Source organism: Numenius arquata, chromosome Z (genome assembly GCF_964106895.1).
Source record: "Numenius arquata chromosome Z, bNumArq3.hap1.1, whole genome shotgun sequence".
Classification (NCBI taxonomy): Eukaryota; Metazoa; Chordata; class Aves; order Charadriiformes; family Scolopacidae; genus Numenius; species Numenius arquata.
This window is the reverse complement of record NC_133616.1, coordinates 638,047-656,256: the sequence shown is the minus strand read 5'-3', so window position 1 is coordinate 656,256 and position 18,210 is coordinate 638,047. Positions and strand designations below refer to the sequence as shown.

General features: G+C 42.6%; 1 protein-coding gene across 2 annotated transcripts in view; it reads left to right on the top strand.

Moving 5' to 3' along the window:
- LOC141476903 (WD repeat-containing protein 7-like) overlaps positions 1 to 18,210 on the top strand; it is an 86,834-nt gene that overhangs the window by 23,023 nt on the left and 45,601 nt on the right. For both annotated transcript variants that reach the window (XM_074165811.1, XM_074165810.1), the window contains 2 exons: positions 254 to 377; positions 4,699 to 4,812. In XM_074165811.1, coding sequence (XP_074021912.1) covers positions 254 to 377; positions 4,699 to 4,812 — 238 coding nt within the window. The remainder of the gene's footprint in view (positions 1 to 253; positions 378 to 4,698; positions 4,813 to 18,210) is intronic.

Below are 18,210 nucleotides of genomic sequence, written 5' to 3'. Positions count from 1 at the left end.
GAACTAAAATTGCGGTGGCCTGTCAAACAAACAAAAGGTTCAGCCTGATTTCCCCGAGGGAGAAACCTTCTTGGTGGTTATTTTGCTTCTGTGCGTAAGGTGGGGAGGGGTGGGGGAAAAATGAAGATCTGATAAAAGCTCGGGTTAGTTTTCTGTAGAAGTTTTTTTCTTTTGTTCTTGCTAAATTACGCCGAAAGCACACTGATAACTATTTGATATTTGAGTCTGCACGACGTTGCTGTTGGCTTCGCAGGTGAGAGAAGCTGCCCAGGCCTTGCTGCTCGCGGAACTGAGAAGAATCGAGCAGGCGGGGCGGAAAGAAACCATTGATGCCTGGGCTCCCTACCTACCCCAGTACATTGACAGCGTTATATCACGTAAGTAACGCTGCGTCAAACCAAAATAACTTGGTTGCTAGATAAAGAAAAAAAAAAAAAAGGCATTTTGTACCCAAAATTATGAACAGTGTTACAATTTGGGGCAAAATTCTGGGGGGAAAATCTAGGGTTATATAGAAAAGGCTGTAGTTGAGAGGTTTTTGGGGTAGAAACTTGCAATGAAGAGGGCTGATAAAGTACTAGTGGTAAAACACTTGTGTTCCTTCTCAAAGAATGTATAATTAGATTATAGAAATTGTTCTAAAGAGATCCCTGGGCATCCCAGCAGTACAAGAGGATGCTGAGAGGGTCCTGCAGTGTATGGTCCATCGCAGTCTGTTAACCCTTTGATGCAGCGCCTGCCCCATCGGGGTTCAAAGCCAGTGCTTGCCAAGTGCTGCAGGGAGATGTTGGGTAAAGATTATTCTCCAAATAAGTTCAATAGCTACTGACCACTATTTAATCTGTTGTATTTTTCTCCAAAATATAGCTATTTTCATTGTTATTAAAGCAGAGGTTGTACAGACTCTAAGGGTATGTTCTTGTAAGACCTGTCAGCACCAGGAGATACTTTTACTCCATTCAATTATCCATCGAGAAACTAGCCCTTGTAGAATGATGCCCAAACAAATCTGCCTCGTGTAATGCCAGTAAAAATGCATATTTTCATGAATGAGAATGTTTGTTTGTTTGTTTGTTTGTAAGTTGTAGGTGTTCATGTCTCTTAAAATGAGATTCTTTTTCCAGTGAAGAATCCAGTTTCTGTGCAGAGAAAGATCTCTATTAAATGCCAATTGATTTTTGAGAGATGTGTAATAATCTTATTAAATCTAAATTGAATGCATAAATTACATGGAGCGCAGTACTTTCAAGTGATGTTGGGAATTTGTTGGTAAGACTAAGCCACTGTTAATTACAGCCTTCAGCCATGTAGCATTTGCCTTATTATGGGGATGTTGTTGCACAGTTAGATGTGCAGCCGAGCGGGGAATAATAAGTGAATGTATGTTGGATATACGTGCCAAAGAGCCTTGATTCCTCTTGATATTTGTGCTGTTTTGTATATTAGGGTGGATTTTTTAATTGTTCTTCTTCTGAGGCTGGTTATACTTGGTTTGTAGATACAGCTCTAGCTGCGGAGTAGCTGCTGTAGCCGCTGTTGATGATTACTGATTTCCACTCTCTGGAGTGATACCGAATGACCTTGTTGGGTGCAAGGTTACGGACATAATTGTGTCGGGGAAGTATATAAAAGCCACTCTGCAGCGCCTGCTTTAGCTGGCTGACTGCTTCCAAAAAGGGAACTTATTAAAAATAGGTTAAAAACCTACTTGAAAACAACTGGAAATTCATATTAGTTCCAATAGTTTGTTATTTCTGGTACTCCTTATTACTTAAACAATTGCATTTGGAAGTTTTAGAGTAGAGTACGCAGTTCTATTTTACACGTGCATCGGTTGGAAGCGTTGTATTTTGTTCTCCCTCTTGTGCTTATGTTTGTGCTCAGGTTATAAGCACAGCAGGCGCTTCTACAGCCATAGGCAGGAAAAAACTTGAGTATTTTGTATGCATTCACTACAAGTAATTACACGTACAGCCGTGCTTTGCCCTCTGTCAGTCCTTAGCAAATCAGAGCAGGGCATTTGTTTTAACGCTAAATTAGGATGTGCTTATCTAACAGAACAATAAAAGCCTTAAAACACAGGAAGAAAATAGAAAATAGAGGGATCAGCTGAGCATGGCTGAATGAATGACCTGAATGTAAATGCTCGATATGGGGAAAGCGCCGATACTGAAAACCTTTCAAACAGGTCATGACTAGCAAATTGGAAATTTTTTGTATATTAACAGTGTTGAAAACTGTGAATTCAGGTTACAGAGTTTGTGCTTCTCCTGAATGGCAGGACTGAGAAGGTATTTAATTGTGTTGTCTGTATGAACATACACAAAGATGCCGACACTCTGAAGGAGAATAATATTTGTGATATCAGAAAGGAGAAACAAAATAAGGAGCTACAAATGTTGCTGCTGTGGGTAAAGAGTAAAATATATATATTAGTTACACTGTAAGACATGATTAAAAATTGACATAATTTTTAAAGGTCTGGGGAGGAATTGAAGGGGATAAGGATTATTTAGGATGGCCAAAACAGATGCAATCAACTTCTGAAAAGTATAGTTTTATGCTAGAAAGGTAAGGAGAAGAAACATGAAAGATAAATACAGCTTTGATTCCTTCATCTTCCACTTTTTCCAATTTCACCTCTTGATATATGGGCATAAACTATTATCAGCATATTTCTGTGTCCAGCACATTACTGCTCCGCAATAGTTTTTACATGCGTGATGTAGAAATAGTAGTTCTCTTGCACATTAACAGGTTTTGTTTCAATTAACAGACATGGTAATTGCTAATAGAAGGTTGCTTCTGATATGAGATCCTTTGCCATTTGCATTTAACCGGCTCTTGAATGAGTCGAGTGGGTGCTACTAACAATGAGAGATGAAATATTTTCCCCATATCAGTGCTCAGATCCAATACCAGTTCTGGGACATGACCTTGCTGGTGCAGACCAAGCGACTGGCGTGTGTCCCAGTGTCTTCGTGCAATGAAAGGCAGAGAAACTTGCACAGGCTTATCTTTTAATAATCTTTTAACTGATGGAAGAGAGATGATTGTCCCCCTGTGCATGGTGGGGCGGGGGAGCAGGGAGAAAGCCAGGCAGATCTTCTTCCCCTGGTGGCCCTCACTGCTCCGAGCCATGCGCTTCCAGCTGGCGATGCGGCTCCTGTGTCACAGGATTTGCAGTTCAGAGTGTTGGGACACGTTAGGTTTCATTTCACAACGCCTTGTTGGGGGGAAACAATAAATTTTTGTTTTATTTGGGCCTTCAAGTCCAAAATGGGCACGTCGGCTTGTTGCCCCTCCATGGAATGGGAAAGGACATGTCAGTGATGCTCCGAGTTAAACTTGCGAGGGATGTTGCGGGTGTTGGTGTTTTTCAGGCTCCCAGAGGGAGGAAAACAGTTAAGCTTTCAAAGCTTCATCCTGTATCTACTAAGATTGTCATGCGACTGTAAATATTTGCCATGGCCTTGTCTGCTCCTCCCTTTCACAGTGTTCGGTTGTCCCTGAAATGCCGCAGAGTCTGGGGGCGTTTGCCACGAGGACGTGTTTGCAGGGAGGGTTCAAAAGGGGAAAAACCCTACTGCCTTTTTCTACCTGCTTATTTTTAAGAACAAGGGCCATCTTTCAGTGTCAAAGGCATTCCTCAGATTAAAGCAGCCCTTGGTGGCGGGTCTGTCTGCTGAGCCCTGGGGGGACAGAGATATCTTTAAATATGTGACGTTACTGCAGAGAGAAAAATGGCTCCTCTAGCTTTAATGGAAAGGAAAAGGTTATCTTGCCCCAGCCTTTGTGTGGGAGTGGGATGCGGATGGAGCCGGCAGCGCGGGGCGGCTGGGAGCTGCCAGCATTGATCGGAGCGGGGCGGTGTGGAGTGAATTAATGTCAGGCAGCCACGCTGCTGTCACCGGCTGCTGTCACCGGCCACCGGCACCACCACTCGGCCTCTGCAGAAACCTCCTCTCCGGCATCCTGCCCAGGCACTGACTACAGGCACTTCTCTTACTCCTAAAATCCAGTTCACTCAGTAAACATTCCTTCCACGTTAGTTTCTTTTTAAGTAAAAATCTTAAATGTGGCAGCAGCACGAGATGACACAATTTAAGGATATCAGCTTAAATTTCTTTAGCTCTGAACCTGCTTCAAATAATAATCTGTGTTATCACAGGAAAGCAAAATAAATATGAAAAGTCTATAATAACAAATATGCTGTTGTCAGGTTTTACAAATGTATTTCTAGTCGACCTATATCTCTGTTAAAAAATTTTATTTAAAGCCAGATTAATTGAGTAAAACTTAATTAAACTTCCATCGATTTAAATGGGAGTTTTCATTGAGTAAGGATAGGTTGATAGGACCCCAAAGACTTTGCTATTTATGTGTGTGGCTAAATAAGTTGTTAGTGTGTACTATGTGTATGTGATGTTTTTAATGATGCTAGAAGATGGCAGAAAGAGAATTAAAATACAGAAGAGGTATTTACAGCGTGGAAGAGCTGTTTAAAGGCTAGGCTTGTGAGGAGTCTGCCTACAGTATGGAGGGAAACCAGGAATAGTTGCTCCCTGCTTTATCTGTGTTCCATAGTGTTACAGTCCATGGTTCACTGTACAAAAGGATAATGACTTTTTTTTTTCCCCCTGATCTAAGAACATTCCCTACCGAAATCACTGACTTTGGTGTTCGGTTGTTTTCTAGCTGGAGTAACCTCGGAAGCCATTCAAACCAGTAGCGCCAGCCCGGATACACTGGGGACAGAAGCGAAAGTGCAGGAAGAGGAGCATGACCTGGTTGATGATGACATCGCAGCAGGTGAGCATTAACGTAACGAATCTGTTATTTCTCACCGTATCAGGTACTGTGCAGAGGAGGTGGAACACTTTCTGCCAAATAGTGTATTTTTCATGGGAAAATGAAATACCAAGGCTGCTTTACGAATATATATGGTTTGAGTTTCTAAGTCTGCCTGCGAACGACACGTTTAGTTTGTAGTTCTTGAAGAATAAAGGCTTTATACGAACCTTTATAGTTATCCCTTAAATTATTTACCTTGGTGAAAGATCTGATGTAAGGTGCTACCATCACTCTGCTTGATGGAATTGAGGGGTTTTTTTCAATAAGTGCTTGCTGCTGGTTTGTTGCACATCGAATTCAAGTGTGTTTCATTTCTGCAGTACTTGTATCGCTTTTTACTTTGCTCTAGTTTATTCCAACCTGGCAGGTAAAGTCAAGAGTTCTGGTCCATCAAGGCACATTCTGAAATGGCAGACCGTACAAAAATATGCATTTAATTATAAGCAGTTATCTTTTGATTCTTTTTTCCTGCTTATTTATAAATGTCCTAAGGAGAATATCTATCTGCTCAATGTCAGCATCGTTGGAATTGGAATGATTGTGGTATGTATTTTAGCAGAGCACACTGCAGATTGTAGAACGTGAAAGCTCTATAAAGTCCAAGGTATTTTGACTGAGCTTTGTATAGATTTTTGTGAAAGTCTAAAAGCAAACTCTTTATTTCTGTTGAGCTGAAGACAGTTAGTGTGACAGATCCTGTTTTGGGTCAAGTCTGTGGTTGAAGGTGCTTGGGACAGGGTTACTGCTGCTGAAGGAGGGAGCATTCACGCAGGTTGAGGGTAAAAGGCAACTGGAAATAGGCAGGAGGGAGGAAGGATGCTGGGAATGCCTTTAGCAGCCAGGAGATGGTGCAGGACTTGTCAAGAAACAGCAAGGAATACAGGATGGACCCTGGAAAAAATAAAAATAAAGTAATGAGTGGGCTGGGCATACCCTGAAACACACATTGCCCCAGCAGAGACATCAGCTCAGCATCTCCTTCAGAACATCCACCATCTCCTTGGCTCTCAGAGACCTCCTACGGCTTCTTCTGGAAGCTTTAGCACCAACAGTGTTAGAAACAGTCACGTGTGGGATCTGGGACCCTTTCTGCCCCTTCCGTGTCCCATGTTCATTTCATGGGAAAGAGACTGAAGATGGGATGCTCTGGTGGAGTAAGTTTCAAATTATGTATGGTTTTTGCTGTGTGCCAGACTGGTGAGTTCTGAGGCTTTCAGAAAGCTGTCTGCTACGCTGCTAGAGTTTTGAGACAATTTAAACTTAACCTTAGCCTTAAAAAAAGACGCAGCTTCTTTCTGTAGTGGTCCTACTCAGGCTAATATTTATTGATTGCACAAAGTAATGCTGCTGTGCAGTGGTCAACGGGATTTTTTTCAGTTCAAATTGAGATTCACCAAATACTTTCATTTATCCAAATAATTTTTTAAAAGGATCACTTTCACGTCAGTCCTTTTAGAGATGAAAGCCTTTTAGCTTAGCCAGCTGAAAAGCACCAAAGCCTGTTGCTGGAAAATACTTTGGTAATACACTTTGGTGCCTCTTCAGCGTTTCAGGACACACACACAGGAGTTCTTTAGAAAATTGGCTCCATCTTCAAATGCACTGAAAACACATGCAAGAATAGCGTTCCGATGTAAGGGTATTTATTGCTGTCTCTAATGCCTGAAAGGCGCTTCTGGATAACTAAAAGTAAAGTAAATGTTTTGCTTAAATAATTCACATGGGGACAACAGCATTTTTTTCCTGATTGGGCATAAAATCTACTGGCCTCAGTGGTCAAAATTTTGCAATTCATAATGATGGTAAACTGGCTTTTTCAATTTTTGTTTCAATTTTGCAACTTGTATTCTATTCATATTTTCAGTGTTATTTTAGGATCCATGATAGCATTTAAGTTTTATTTTAGCTATGCAAATATGTTTGCCCAATAATTAAAGGAAGAGCAAGATACTTTAAGGAAAAAAAACCACACCACCAAGGTAGTTCTGGTACGTATTTGGGAAGAGGTTGGTGCTGGGGCTCATTGGGGCCCATCTTTTGCCGTTGTTTGAAGCAATGGGGCCACGTCCACGTGTGCGAGGGGGGTACGGACCCCAGCCCAGAGTTCTGGAGGGTTTGCTCCCGTTTGGAGAGATTTGGAGGAGTTTCATGTAGGGGACAGAGCTCGGGGGGAGAGAGGGTTAGATGGCCTTGGCATCTTCTTCCGACCCTAGGCAACAGATTTCCTGCCCCCTAACTTGTTTGATTACAGAATCTGTTGTCTGCTATAAAGCACTAAACAGTTCATGGTTTTTTACTCTTTGTTTTGAATAGCTGTATGAAAATAAAATGTCAGTGGGTGGGAAATTGAAGGCACAGGCTGCTGTGGCTGCTCCTGTGCCCGCTCCCAGGAGGGGACACTGCCCCGGGGAGCAGAACCATGGCACTGACACCTTCCTTAAGCTGTCTTGCTGGTACAGTGACAATGCTCCAACAGGTGGCCTGACAGGTAACAAGGCTAAATACACTGTAATTAGAGCAATTACTCTGTTTTGGTGTTTTCATAAAAACAAACAGTAACAGGTACAATTTTCATGCACTTTTACTTGAGCCAACATAAACATTTACTGCTTTAGGAAACGCTGTGATATAACATAGTCAATTGCTGCTCGGGATAGTAGGAAATGGATTGAAATGCAATTTATTGTTAAGGCTCTGTCCTTCCAAAAGGCTGGAGATGGGGCACTGCTGTAGCTACAGAGACAAGGGTTACTGTTTGGTCGGGTCTGTTTCTCCTGCTGCTGCTGCGACACATCGGTGCACGGAGCGGGGAGGGCTGCTGGTCAGCCCTCTCCTTGTCCCTTGGCGATGCCTTGCACAGAGAGAGAAAGGGCTGTTTGGAAATGCCTTGTGACAGTGAAAGGCAGCAAATACGTGCTGTAAAAATGCCCTTTGTTTTGCTGTGAAACCACCAGGAGTCTCGGTGAAGCAGACCGATTTGTGCATTGCACAGACACTCTCGTTTCTGATACGAGAGGTCCAGCAGTTACAGTAGGGAACATACAAAGGGTTATATGGAAAATAAAATCTAGGAATGCTCCTGAAAAATGTCCGTAAACTTGAAAATTTAATTTTTTAAATCCCTTCTCTCAATATTCACAAATCTGTTTTTGTGCATAATGAGTAGTATTTTTTTAAAGCAATAACTATCCTTTAATTGGTGAAGTCAGAAGCAAGAAATATTGCTAGATTAACCCACGCTCTAAACTTAAAAATAGCTCTTTAATCAGTGAAGCATTTGTCTGTGTCGATTTAGAGGAGTAAGGGCAGGGATTGTGTTTCTTGTGATTGGTGGTGTATCTGAGCCCACCATCGCAGCCGCTCAAGTGCAGCAGCTCATGGGATGCATTTGCAGACATTTCTGACTTCCTGCATTTGCTCATATTTTGAGCAATGTTTATTTACCTGCACTGTCTAGACATTCTGATTTTGGTCCCATCTGACTATTTGAAGTAGTTTTAAATTAGTTCCTGGGTGATGTATTATTTTTCTCCGTGTTTATTATAATTTTTTACTCGAAGGCTTACACTGTAAAGGAAGAAAATATTCCAACAAACTGAAAGTTGTGGACAGTCATCTGCTAAGTCATCTACTATGCTTTTTTTTTTTCCCTTTTGTTACATTTTTAATAACATATTGAGCTTCTGGACTACTTTGGTGGTTCCTCTTCGTTTTCTTTCTTACTGCTGGAGCTGGAGTTCTTTGAAGCAGGAGCGCCAGGTGCCATTCCCAGTGCGTCCCTCCCGTTACCAGCCAGAAAATTGCTGAAAATGTGGGGTGCACAACAAATGGAACCATCTGCCGTCCCCAGCAAAGAAGCCAGCGGCCCACTGTTCCACACAATGCGGGTGCCAAAAGAGTCAGGCTCTGGACAAAGTTCCTGCTGGGCTGCTTTTTAGTAGGTTGGTCTGGACCTGGGCACCTTCCATGGCCCCTGTCACACAGTTTTGTAGCTGCAAAGGCCACCACCAAGAGATCAAAGCAGCTTTTAATTTGTGTTTAGTCACTCATTGGAAAGCCATCTACCATATCATGCACTGGCTATTGTGTAAAATACCAGAAAAGTGAGCGTTTATCATCTAAAGCAAAACTTCATCCCTTTCAGATGCTAATGGTGATAATAGAGGAGATACACCCTGACTCATCTCTGTCACTTGGTCTTTTCTGTTACAATGAAAAATGGAATGTGAAGTCACAGACACAGGTTATTTAACATGTAAAGGTTAATTTTTAGTGTTAATTTCAGCTAATTTTAATTTTTGAAGTTAATTTTTAATGTGTGTACTAACAGGATTTCTGAAACACCTTGAGAAACATGTCTAATAGGTAATTGTATACCAAGCTAATTGAGAATCTAGGTTCCTACGGTTTGCAATTAGCTTTCTACAAGGAAACATGAAATTACGGGTAAAATTCTGGGGGGGTTTTTGGGGTTGTTTTTTTTTTTTTTAAGGAAGCATAATTCATGTAAAAACACTGGGTTTTCCAACGAAGATCCGTGGGCATCTGCCAGCCAAGCAGATGTCGCCCCGCAGAGGCCACTGAGCTCCGCTCTCTGCAAGGGGTTCTGGGCCTGACATCTGGCTGAGCGGCATCTGTCAGCCTTGGGAAGGGGTTCGTTAAGGAAGTACTAATGCAAGTAAATGGGTTTGCTGGGGGGCTGGCGAGGTGGTCTGTAATTAATGGAGAAGCATTCATGGAAAGTAGCGCAATGACAGAGCTGGGACCTGTGGTGCCCAGCGGGAGGAGTGGGCAAAGGGCAGCCCCAGGGCCAGGGACAACCCACCCACCAGCCTGGTGTCAGTTACTGTGTTTATATTGAATTTAAAATAACTGACATTCCTAAAATTAGTGTAGATTTTTTAAAAAATTAAAAGTACTTTGGCTGAAAAAGCTAGTGATACACATTTTTATATATGTATGTATTTAATAGAAGGCAGTATGCGTAGGTTTTAAGCTGTGACTGGCTTTGCAGCGTTGTTTGCCCTCTGTGGGAAGCAGCATCAGTTTTTCTTCAGGGTGTGAGCCCGTGGGGCTGTAGAAAGTGGAAGCTGGGGGTGAAAAGTGAAAGTTGGGGGTGCGCAGAGCTGGGGCTGCAGGGCTTGTGTGGCTGGGGACGAGCGCTGGGGCTACTGGCGGGGGACACAGGACAGCCCGGCCTCTGTCCCCTCTCTCGTGGGCAGCCGTGCCACCTGGGGCGAAATCAGGCAGAGGGTGGGCATTCCGGTGGGGTAATTAAGTTCAGCGGTCTCTCTATGCGTTTACATCACAATGTACTAATTAGGAGTCCACAACTTACATCACAGGAGCAAGGAACTTTTCAAATTTGAAAATATTTACTTTATCGCATATTTCATGGACTCAGTGTAGTACATGAAGGCCATGATCTCGCACAGTACAGTTTTGAATAACGGCTGTGTTAAATATTGATTTCTTTAGTGTAGCAGGAGAAGCAGGTTTTAACATGCATTCATCTACAAATACCTGCTTTTGTAGTTGAAAACAGAACTTTTTCATTTAGTTTTGTATACTGTCTGATATCTGTACTTATTTGATGGTACACAGCTTAATACTAAACTTCACCTAACGTGTCTAAGTGGTATCAGTCCTTAGACTGTTACATTTTGTGTGTGAAAGTGGGAATTTGGGGCCAGTGTGTGCTTTATACCTCAGTACTTTGGGAAAATCCATCTGGGACTCTTGTCTGAAATTCTTTTGTTGGTTTGGTGACAGATGTCTTCTTCCAGCTCTGTGCAGCGCCCCTTTGTGCCGCAGTTACTCTGAAAAATCCTATTAACTTGGCCAAAGTTACTTCTCTTTGTCTTAGGAAAACGTCTACTCCTTAATTGTGTTCATCTGGCTGCTTGTCTTCTCTGTGACGGTGGGCAGAAACGCTCCAGCGTAACGGTTTCTTTAACGTGGTCATATGCTTTTGAGTGAACATTATAGTCAAAAGAAAATTATTTAGAATAATCTCTTAGGTGTAGAAGTGGAGTTTTAAAGAGGCATGGGTTATAAAAGGAATGTATCAAATCTACGTGCACGAATTAACAATTTCCAGTCCTTATTACTGTCATGGTAAGAACTACTGGAGTCCAGGAACTTCCATGGGAAGGTTATTTTCCCAGAAGCTCGTGCTGGTTATTATTACATGAATCGTTTACTTGATGACCAATATATTGTTAAATGTCACATACAACTTCTTTAAGATTTCCTTTAGCCTTGGAAGCAACTCCTGAAATTTGGGAAGAGGTTTGGATTTTGGGTTTTTTTTGTTTACTGGACGTGTGTAGTTTGAGATGACTGTTTACCATTTCTTGCAACACATGAGCTGTTTCCCGTCTGTACCCCAGGAGGGTCATTGCAGGGCAGGAATTCACTGCAGCAGAGCAGTTCTGAAGGCCTGTTCCTGTGGGTGCTCTCTGGTGTCATTTCATTCTAAACAAAAGTTTTTTCAGAGCAGAGAGAGCTCTGGTAGGAAATTTAGAGCAGTTATTTTATAGCATTTTTCTATACCTCCTTCTGGATAGTCAGGGTTTCAAGCTAGCAGGTTCAAGACATTAGTTATCTACATAGAGCATGAAAAACCTGCTGGAATTTTTAAAAAACCAACAAGGCAATGCCATATTGTTTTGAAAATTGCTTGTTTTCACATTTCAGCTGTACTTTGAACAGCTGTAACTACTCTAAAATATAATGCAAACATATCGAACTGTGTTAAAAGATTATAATTTCAACAGTACTTTTCTATAAGCACAAATTTAAATTTTACCTACTTGGGCAAGAGAGAAGATGATTAGAGTTCATACATTTCATTCTTTTACCAGTCTTTGCACTTTGATAAATAAATAGATCATCTAAGACTCAATAGGCCAATTGCAGCATAAAATAGCTATTCAGAGGCAATTAAAGTGCCTTTTTTCATGCCGGCATGTGAGCGTGCCCTTTCACAACCTTCAACTTGATTTGTGGTGATTCAAAATTAACTTAAAAGTCTTGTTTGCTGACAGCTTAAAGCTTAATTGACTGAAAGCCAAATAGAGTGTGTTCTGTATTCAGCGGCGGAGCCCTGGCTAAAGCCCTGTGTAAATGGCACGTGCTGCACGGCAGCGCGGGTCCCTCCACTGGGGTCCTGTGGCTCCCTGGCTACCACGGAGGGCCAAACTTTGGCTACTGTAGGGCCAGCGTGGCACTGCCCCGGGGCTTCCTCCCACCTTGCTCCTGCGCACACTGGCACCCGCCTTTCAAAGGGATGCTCGTTTTTTCAGGTCCGGCTGTATGAGGGGATGGAGAATCAGAAAATGAGAATTACATCCTGTTGGTTTCACTGTTTGATTCAGATGATCCCACTGAAAGGTAAACTCTACTGTAGTTTGAATAAAATTTTTATGACTATTGAATGTTGATCTAAAGACTTTCTCTGTTGCTAAACAAGCAACAAACAGATATGAAAATATGTGTTTCATAGTATTAGTGGGATTCCTGTCTGTGCGTAGGTACAGGGGTCGATCGGGAAGGTGTGTGCGCACCTCCGCTCTCCTAGCGGGACGAGCCCGGGGCGCAAAGCCTGTACGGAAGGGCTCTGAGCAGCGCTGCAAAGCGCTCCCTGCGCCTGCCTTTGCAGCTTAACTTGGGGGGAAAAAAGTCCTGATTAGTTATAACCCTCATCTCAGTCTAAATCCTCTTCGTAGCGCTGCTAGAAGCTTTCCTTTTCCCCTAATATTTTTCTATATACAGACCGGTTTTGCTGTGGGGGGCTGCTCACCGCTGCCTGCCTTCTCCCAGCCCCGCTCCCACAGCGCAGGTTCACACGCGAGTCCAATTTTAATATGTAAAAGTTAACGTGGGTTCTGATGTTGCTCTATCTCTTATTGATTTCTTGGCAAATCATAGCTATCTAATTTCTTCTGCTTTCCTATTGATTTCCAATAGGAACAACATCTTTCCATAAAGCATCAGGAAAGTTGCCATTCGGTTTCAAAATGACTATAATGTAAAATAGTTTTACTCTTAACGGTAACGTTCCTTTCAATAAAATAATAATCATACTTCAGAGCGTGAGGTCCAGCTCTACCAGTTTTATGGAAGCCTACCTATGTCTAGAGAGGTCTGAACCCCAACAATTTCTTTAATGGTCTCTTATTAACAGCTCATTAAATGATGTTGAAAAAATATATCAAGTACATTTTGCAGCCACATTCCCATCTGCTGCAGTTCACTGGCATTTTCTCCTCTGTTGTCCCTGTTCCAGGGGAGTATTTCCCTGCTCTGCAGCCCTGGGAATGCCACCTGGGTGAGGATGATGCTTCCCAGCAGGGCCGAGAGTGGGGAAATGGAGTCTCTGCTCTTCCCAGCGGGAAACGTTGGGCACGGGCTGCTCAGGGCAACGGGAGGGTTTTAAGGCACTGACTTAATGCTCCAAAGACATTAAAGCAATTCTAATCCAAATTTTGAAAAGTTAAACGAGCATTTTAAATGAACATTTAAAATTTAACATTTAAAAAAAAAAATTAAAAAGTTCTGACTCATTTATGCAGATGGTAATGATGAGAAATAACAGATTTCCGGAAATTACAGCCCAAACCTGCATCTAAAAATTGCAACAGCAAGGTAAAGGGACAATAATTACTTCCATAACTGATGTCTGTGGTTCTTGGATGTGGTATGGAACAACCAAATGCTGCTGTGGTAGAATTAATTCTCAAGTTATTAAATCCTTTGGGCTATATGGCTTAGAACAGAATTAACGTAGTTTAAGGCGATGCTTGCTTAGTTGTACCTGGTAGTGGAAACACGTGTACAGAAGAGAACAGCTAATTTTTTACTTGCTTTTTGAAAGCAGACATTTTCAGCCCAGAGTTCACAAAGCATTGGTGAAAAAAGGAACATTTATTGCAAAGAGAAAACAGGTTAACCTCTGTGTCTGTGTATTCCAAAGGTGAAGTTTATTACTGCTTCACTTCAGGTATTGGGTAACTATTAAATGTGGTTTGGTTTTTATTAGTATGTTGCAGACAGACAGTGACTGACAGCAGCAGCCTCGGTGTTTGCAGTTACAGGGATGAAATCAGTTTGCTGTTAGTTTCATGTACCCCTGTTGTAAAGTACTAATTGGCACGCATGTCGGTGTTTCCTACTGCAAAAATAAGTGAGGCCAGATAAGAATCTATAACTGTATGAGAGTAATTAATACATGTCATCTCACTAGCGTTAGTGGGACCGCGTGGGGATTTAGGCAGCACTCTTCAGCTTTGCGGGGTGCAGAAGGGCTTTGGTGGATCCTAAGCACGTGAGAGAACACCGATAGAGCCGTCCTACACCCTGCTCTGGTGTTTTGTCAGGAGATAAAGCCAGGTAGGGCGTGCTGGCAGCATGGGCTGCCCTTCCCGGTGCCGACGGGCACGGGGGCTGCGCTGGTGCCTGGTGGTACCCAACGCCTTGGGGCGGCAGCTCCTTGGGAGGAAGGAGTGATGGCTAATGATAATTTGATGCCCCAGCTCTGGGCCGAAAGGCACTTGGCGCTCGGGGTGTACTGCAAAGGCGATTCCTCAGCGCTGCCGACAGGTTGATTGGGTCTCACCTTGAGCCGAGCAGTGCCGTATCGATTGCCGTGGGCTGGATTTAACCACACTATTGGCTTAAAATAGCACCACCTCTGCAGAGGAAAATCAGCGCCTTAACCCTTCAGGCTGCCAGTCGCGCCTCTGGAATGCTTTGGTTGGAGGCGAACGGATTCCGGAGAGCTTTCCTTCCCCTGAAAACTACCATTTTTAATCAACAAGTCCATTGCTGGTTTCCAGTAGCGCATGTTTGGGTGTTCCAGGTGGATAACCTGTGGGATTTGCATGTGGGCTCTGACCCTTTGATTTGAGATAGGGTCTTCAATGGAAGGTTTAACAAAGATGAACTTTTTTTTTTTCCGATTTTTGTAAATCTGTTGGTGGCTGCAACAATCTTTTTCTAAAAATAACACTCCGTCCTCACCTAATAAATATTACTATTGACCAGGAGAGGTTTAATAATTCCCCTCTCTCTGTTGCAGCTGGCAACCGGCATGGGGCCACAGTACTGACATCCCACAGGGAACGTGGTATCAAAAAGCAAACCAGCAAATGTCCTGCTTTCAGTAATCCATAGCTATGCGACTTGCTGCTATTTAGTTATTAGACTTGTCTGTTATAAGATGCCCTGTGAAAAATTAAGTTTAACACTTCCAGTTTTTACAGTAGTAACGATGCTCCATTATTTCAAATTCTTTGCTGCAGCCAGGAAAGAAAATAACAAGGTGTTATCAGTCAATCAGCTCCTTGTGCCAATGGGGAGGGAGGGCCTTTGGGGCAGGGAAAAAGCAAACTAAACCAATGAAACAAAACAAAACAAAAAAAAAGAAAAGCCAAAGAAACAAACACACACCCAAACCCCAGCTTTTGTTTTGATTCCAGGGCAATTCTTTTGCACATCCTTACCTGAATTTATTTTCAAGTGGTGTTGTCAAGTCCTCTTTCATTATCTAAACATACACAGATCTCATTTTGAAACACACGTACCTGAGCAGCAAAAATGATAAAAATATACAGGAAATTTTCATAAAATATCTTTATTTCTTTTTACGTGGATGTCTTCCCTGTCTGATGGTTTGAAAGCAGAGATCTTTATAAAATACAGTAAAATATTTAATTTCAAAATACTAATTGTTATGAGTAAGGCGCTTGTACTTCTCTTGAGCAAATTTAATTCAAGGTGTGTATTTGAACTCTCTATAGATAACGCTGCAGTCTTTTAGTTTTTTTCGTTGGAAGATAATTTTTTTTATGTGGGAGGAAAAGAAAATAATTTCACAAAATATTTGAGCTTTCTGTCTGCACTAAGGTAAATATCACAAATATACACATATATATAGAGAACTTGAGATGTAACCGGATTGGACGTGGCTTTGAGCATCCTGGTCTAGTGGGGAGGTGTCCGGGGCTGGAACTGGATGGTCTTTAAGGTCCCTCCCAACCCAAACCATTCTGTGACTTACCAGAAGTGTATTTAGCAAAGAATTGTGTCCTGAAAACCTGTATCCAAAACCCACATTGTCTTTTTGGGGTGTGGTGGGTTTTTTGGTTGGTTTTTGTTGCTGCTGTAGTTGTGATGGGAAAGTGCTTAATTTTCTTTAAAAAAAAAAGGTGTTTATTCCAAACTAAGCCACGCTGCTGCGATGAGAAGAGACTGTACGGAGTCACTGTTTTTTCAGTAATGCATTGAAAGTACAAGCTGTGAGGAGCTGGCTCGGGTGCGGGGGCTGCTGCCCCCCCGGCCCGGAGCATCCCTGGCCCGGTCCCTGCTGGGGAACCCTTCTCTGCGGGGCCAGCGGAGGGAGCTGTGGATACAGGAATGGCTGCTCTTCCCAGTAATCACGGTACTTTTAATGACGTGGGGTTAGTAATGAGTAACCGCGCTTTTCATAAGGTGAGATAAAACACATTGTCTCCTGTCTTTCTGCATTTTCCTCACGGTTGCTCTCCGTTATTGTTATTTTTTCATAGTATTTTTCAGTTCTGATTTATTGTGAGCTCTCTGGCTTTATAAGCTTTCAGGAGGTGCTGAAATTACTGTAATTATTCTTCTGTATATAATCTTAAAACCGAGAAATGTAGGCAAACCTGTAGCATGGCTGGGACTGGTTGAAGAATGCGGAGCGGTTGAAGGTAAGGATGGGTATCTCTCCGGGGCACGTTTAGTGTGTAGCTTTCTTAAAGGCTTTTGCTATTTCCTGCCTAGCTCACAAGCAGAGCGTTATGTAAATGTATTTACTTGTAAGGAAATAGTAGACTGTGATCTCCAAATCTAATCTCTCTAAATCTCCAAATTTAACTAACTATATATTTTTTCAGGCCTGAAAGAGAGAGGAAAAGGAAGAAGGATGGGTGGAAACCCTTACCCCAACCCACCCACTTATAAACCTCCCCTTCATAAATTAACAGAAAAGCAATCAGAAGTAATGCAGAGAGAGGGACCTGGCAGACAGGAGGGACAAGTGACGATGGCAGGCTGTCATCTCTAGACAGTGAATTCTGGCTGTGGGCGGTCAGTGCTGGGGAACAGGAACTGGGACAAACATCCAGAGGGCTTTGGTTCTCGGTTTCCTTTGTACCCTTATATTTTAAGGGTACAAGATTGGGATGCAAGGTCTGAGTTCTCTACCACATCTGATTGAAAGTGCGTTTGTGGTGTTGAGCAAGCTGTTTTATTCATTTCAGATATATATTTTCAAAATACTGTATGTTCTAACGGACTTACTGCTGCAAAAGCCCACAGAGCCCGGTGCTGTGCCTCTGCTGTATTTGAGCTCCGATGAGGACTCTCTCGGAGCGTGGGACAATGGAAAAGGGGCTGCTGCAACGTCCCGAGGTTTTGTCACTTTACTGAATTTTATGCAGGTTAAATGCTGTGACTAAATCTTAGTGATTACATTTAAATTAGGGGACGTGATGGCGGCCACATTGTTAGTTATGTTGGGTTGTCCCTCGCTGGGCTGTGGCCGGGTGGCTCTTGGTGACGGTAGCCAGGGCTGATGGAGCAGGGCTGGGACACGGTTCTGTTGGACAGGGGCTGGTCGGTGACACCACGGGTGCAGCCGGTGTGTTTAATCATAATAAATGGGTCTGGCACCTACTCCGGCAAGGCTTTTGTACCCGGTACGGCCCGGGAGTCCCACCAGCACGCTCCTGCCGACAGATAGAAGGGATCTGGTAACAGGCCATCTCTCATAAAACTGCCTTCAGCCTTAATTCAAATCCATTGATTCCTATTCCAGTTAAACCTGGAGAACTTAATTTGTCTTTTAATCCTTTTATTGTAAGCTAGGATAAAATTAATTTTACCCAAGAACTGTGCAAAGCCAATTAATGTGATCTTTAGAGTTATTTAGTAAAGTGCTTCAAACTGTTAAATTTATCCTGACCTCGTGGCTGCACTCTCTGACTGCTTTTTAAATGAAGTAATCAATATCTTGCAGCCTTTTAAACAATTTAAACTTCTGAAATGTTTTACCTATATTTTAAACACTTCATAAATATGCTCCGTGCTATCCGTAAAGCTGTCTCCTCTGAGCGGCTGGGGATGTTTCGCTCTCAAAAACTGAGATGAGATATTTTGCAGTATTTAATGTTGGTGGTTTAGTCTCAGGAAAGCCCGGCCGGGTGAAAGCCCAGCCACGATAGGCTGCTCGGGTGGCGTGTGGGTCCGGAAGCCTGTTATTTTTACAACTGAAATGTAGAAGGTTTTTGTCCTTTCACCGGTGTAGCTTCTGTTTTCCACGTAGGGCTATTT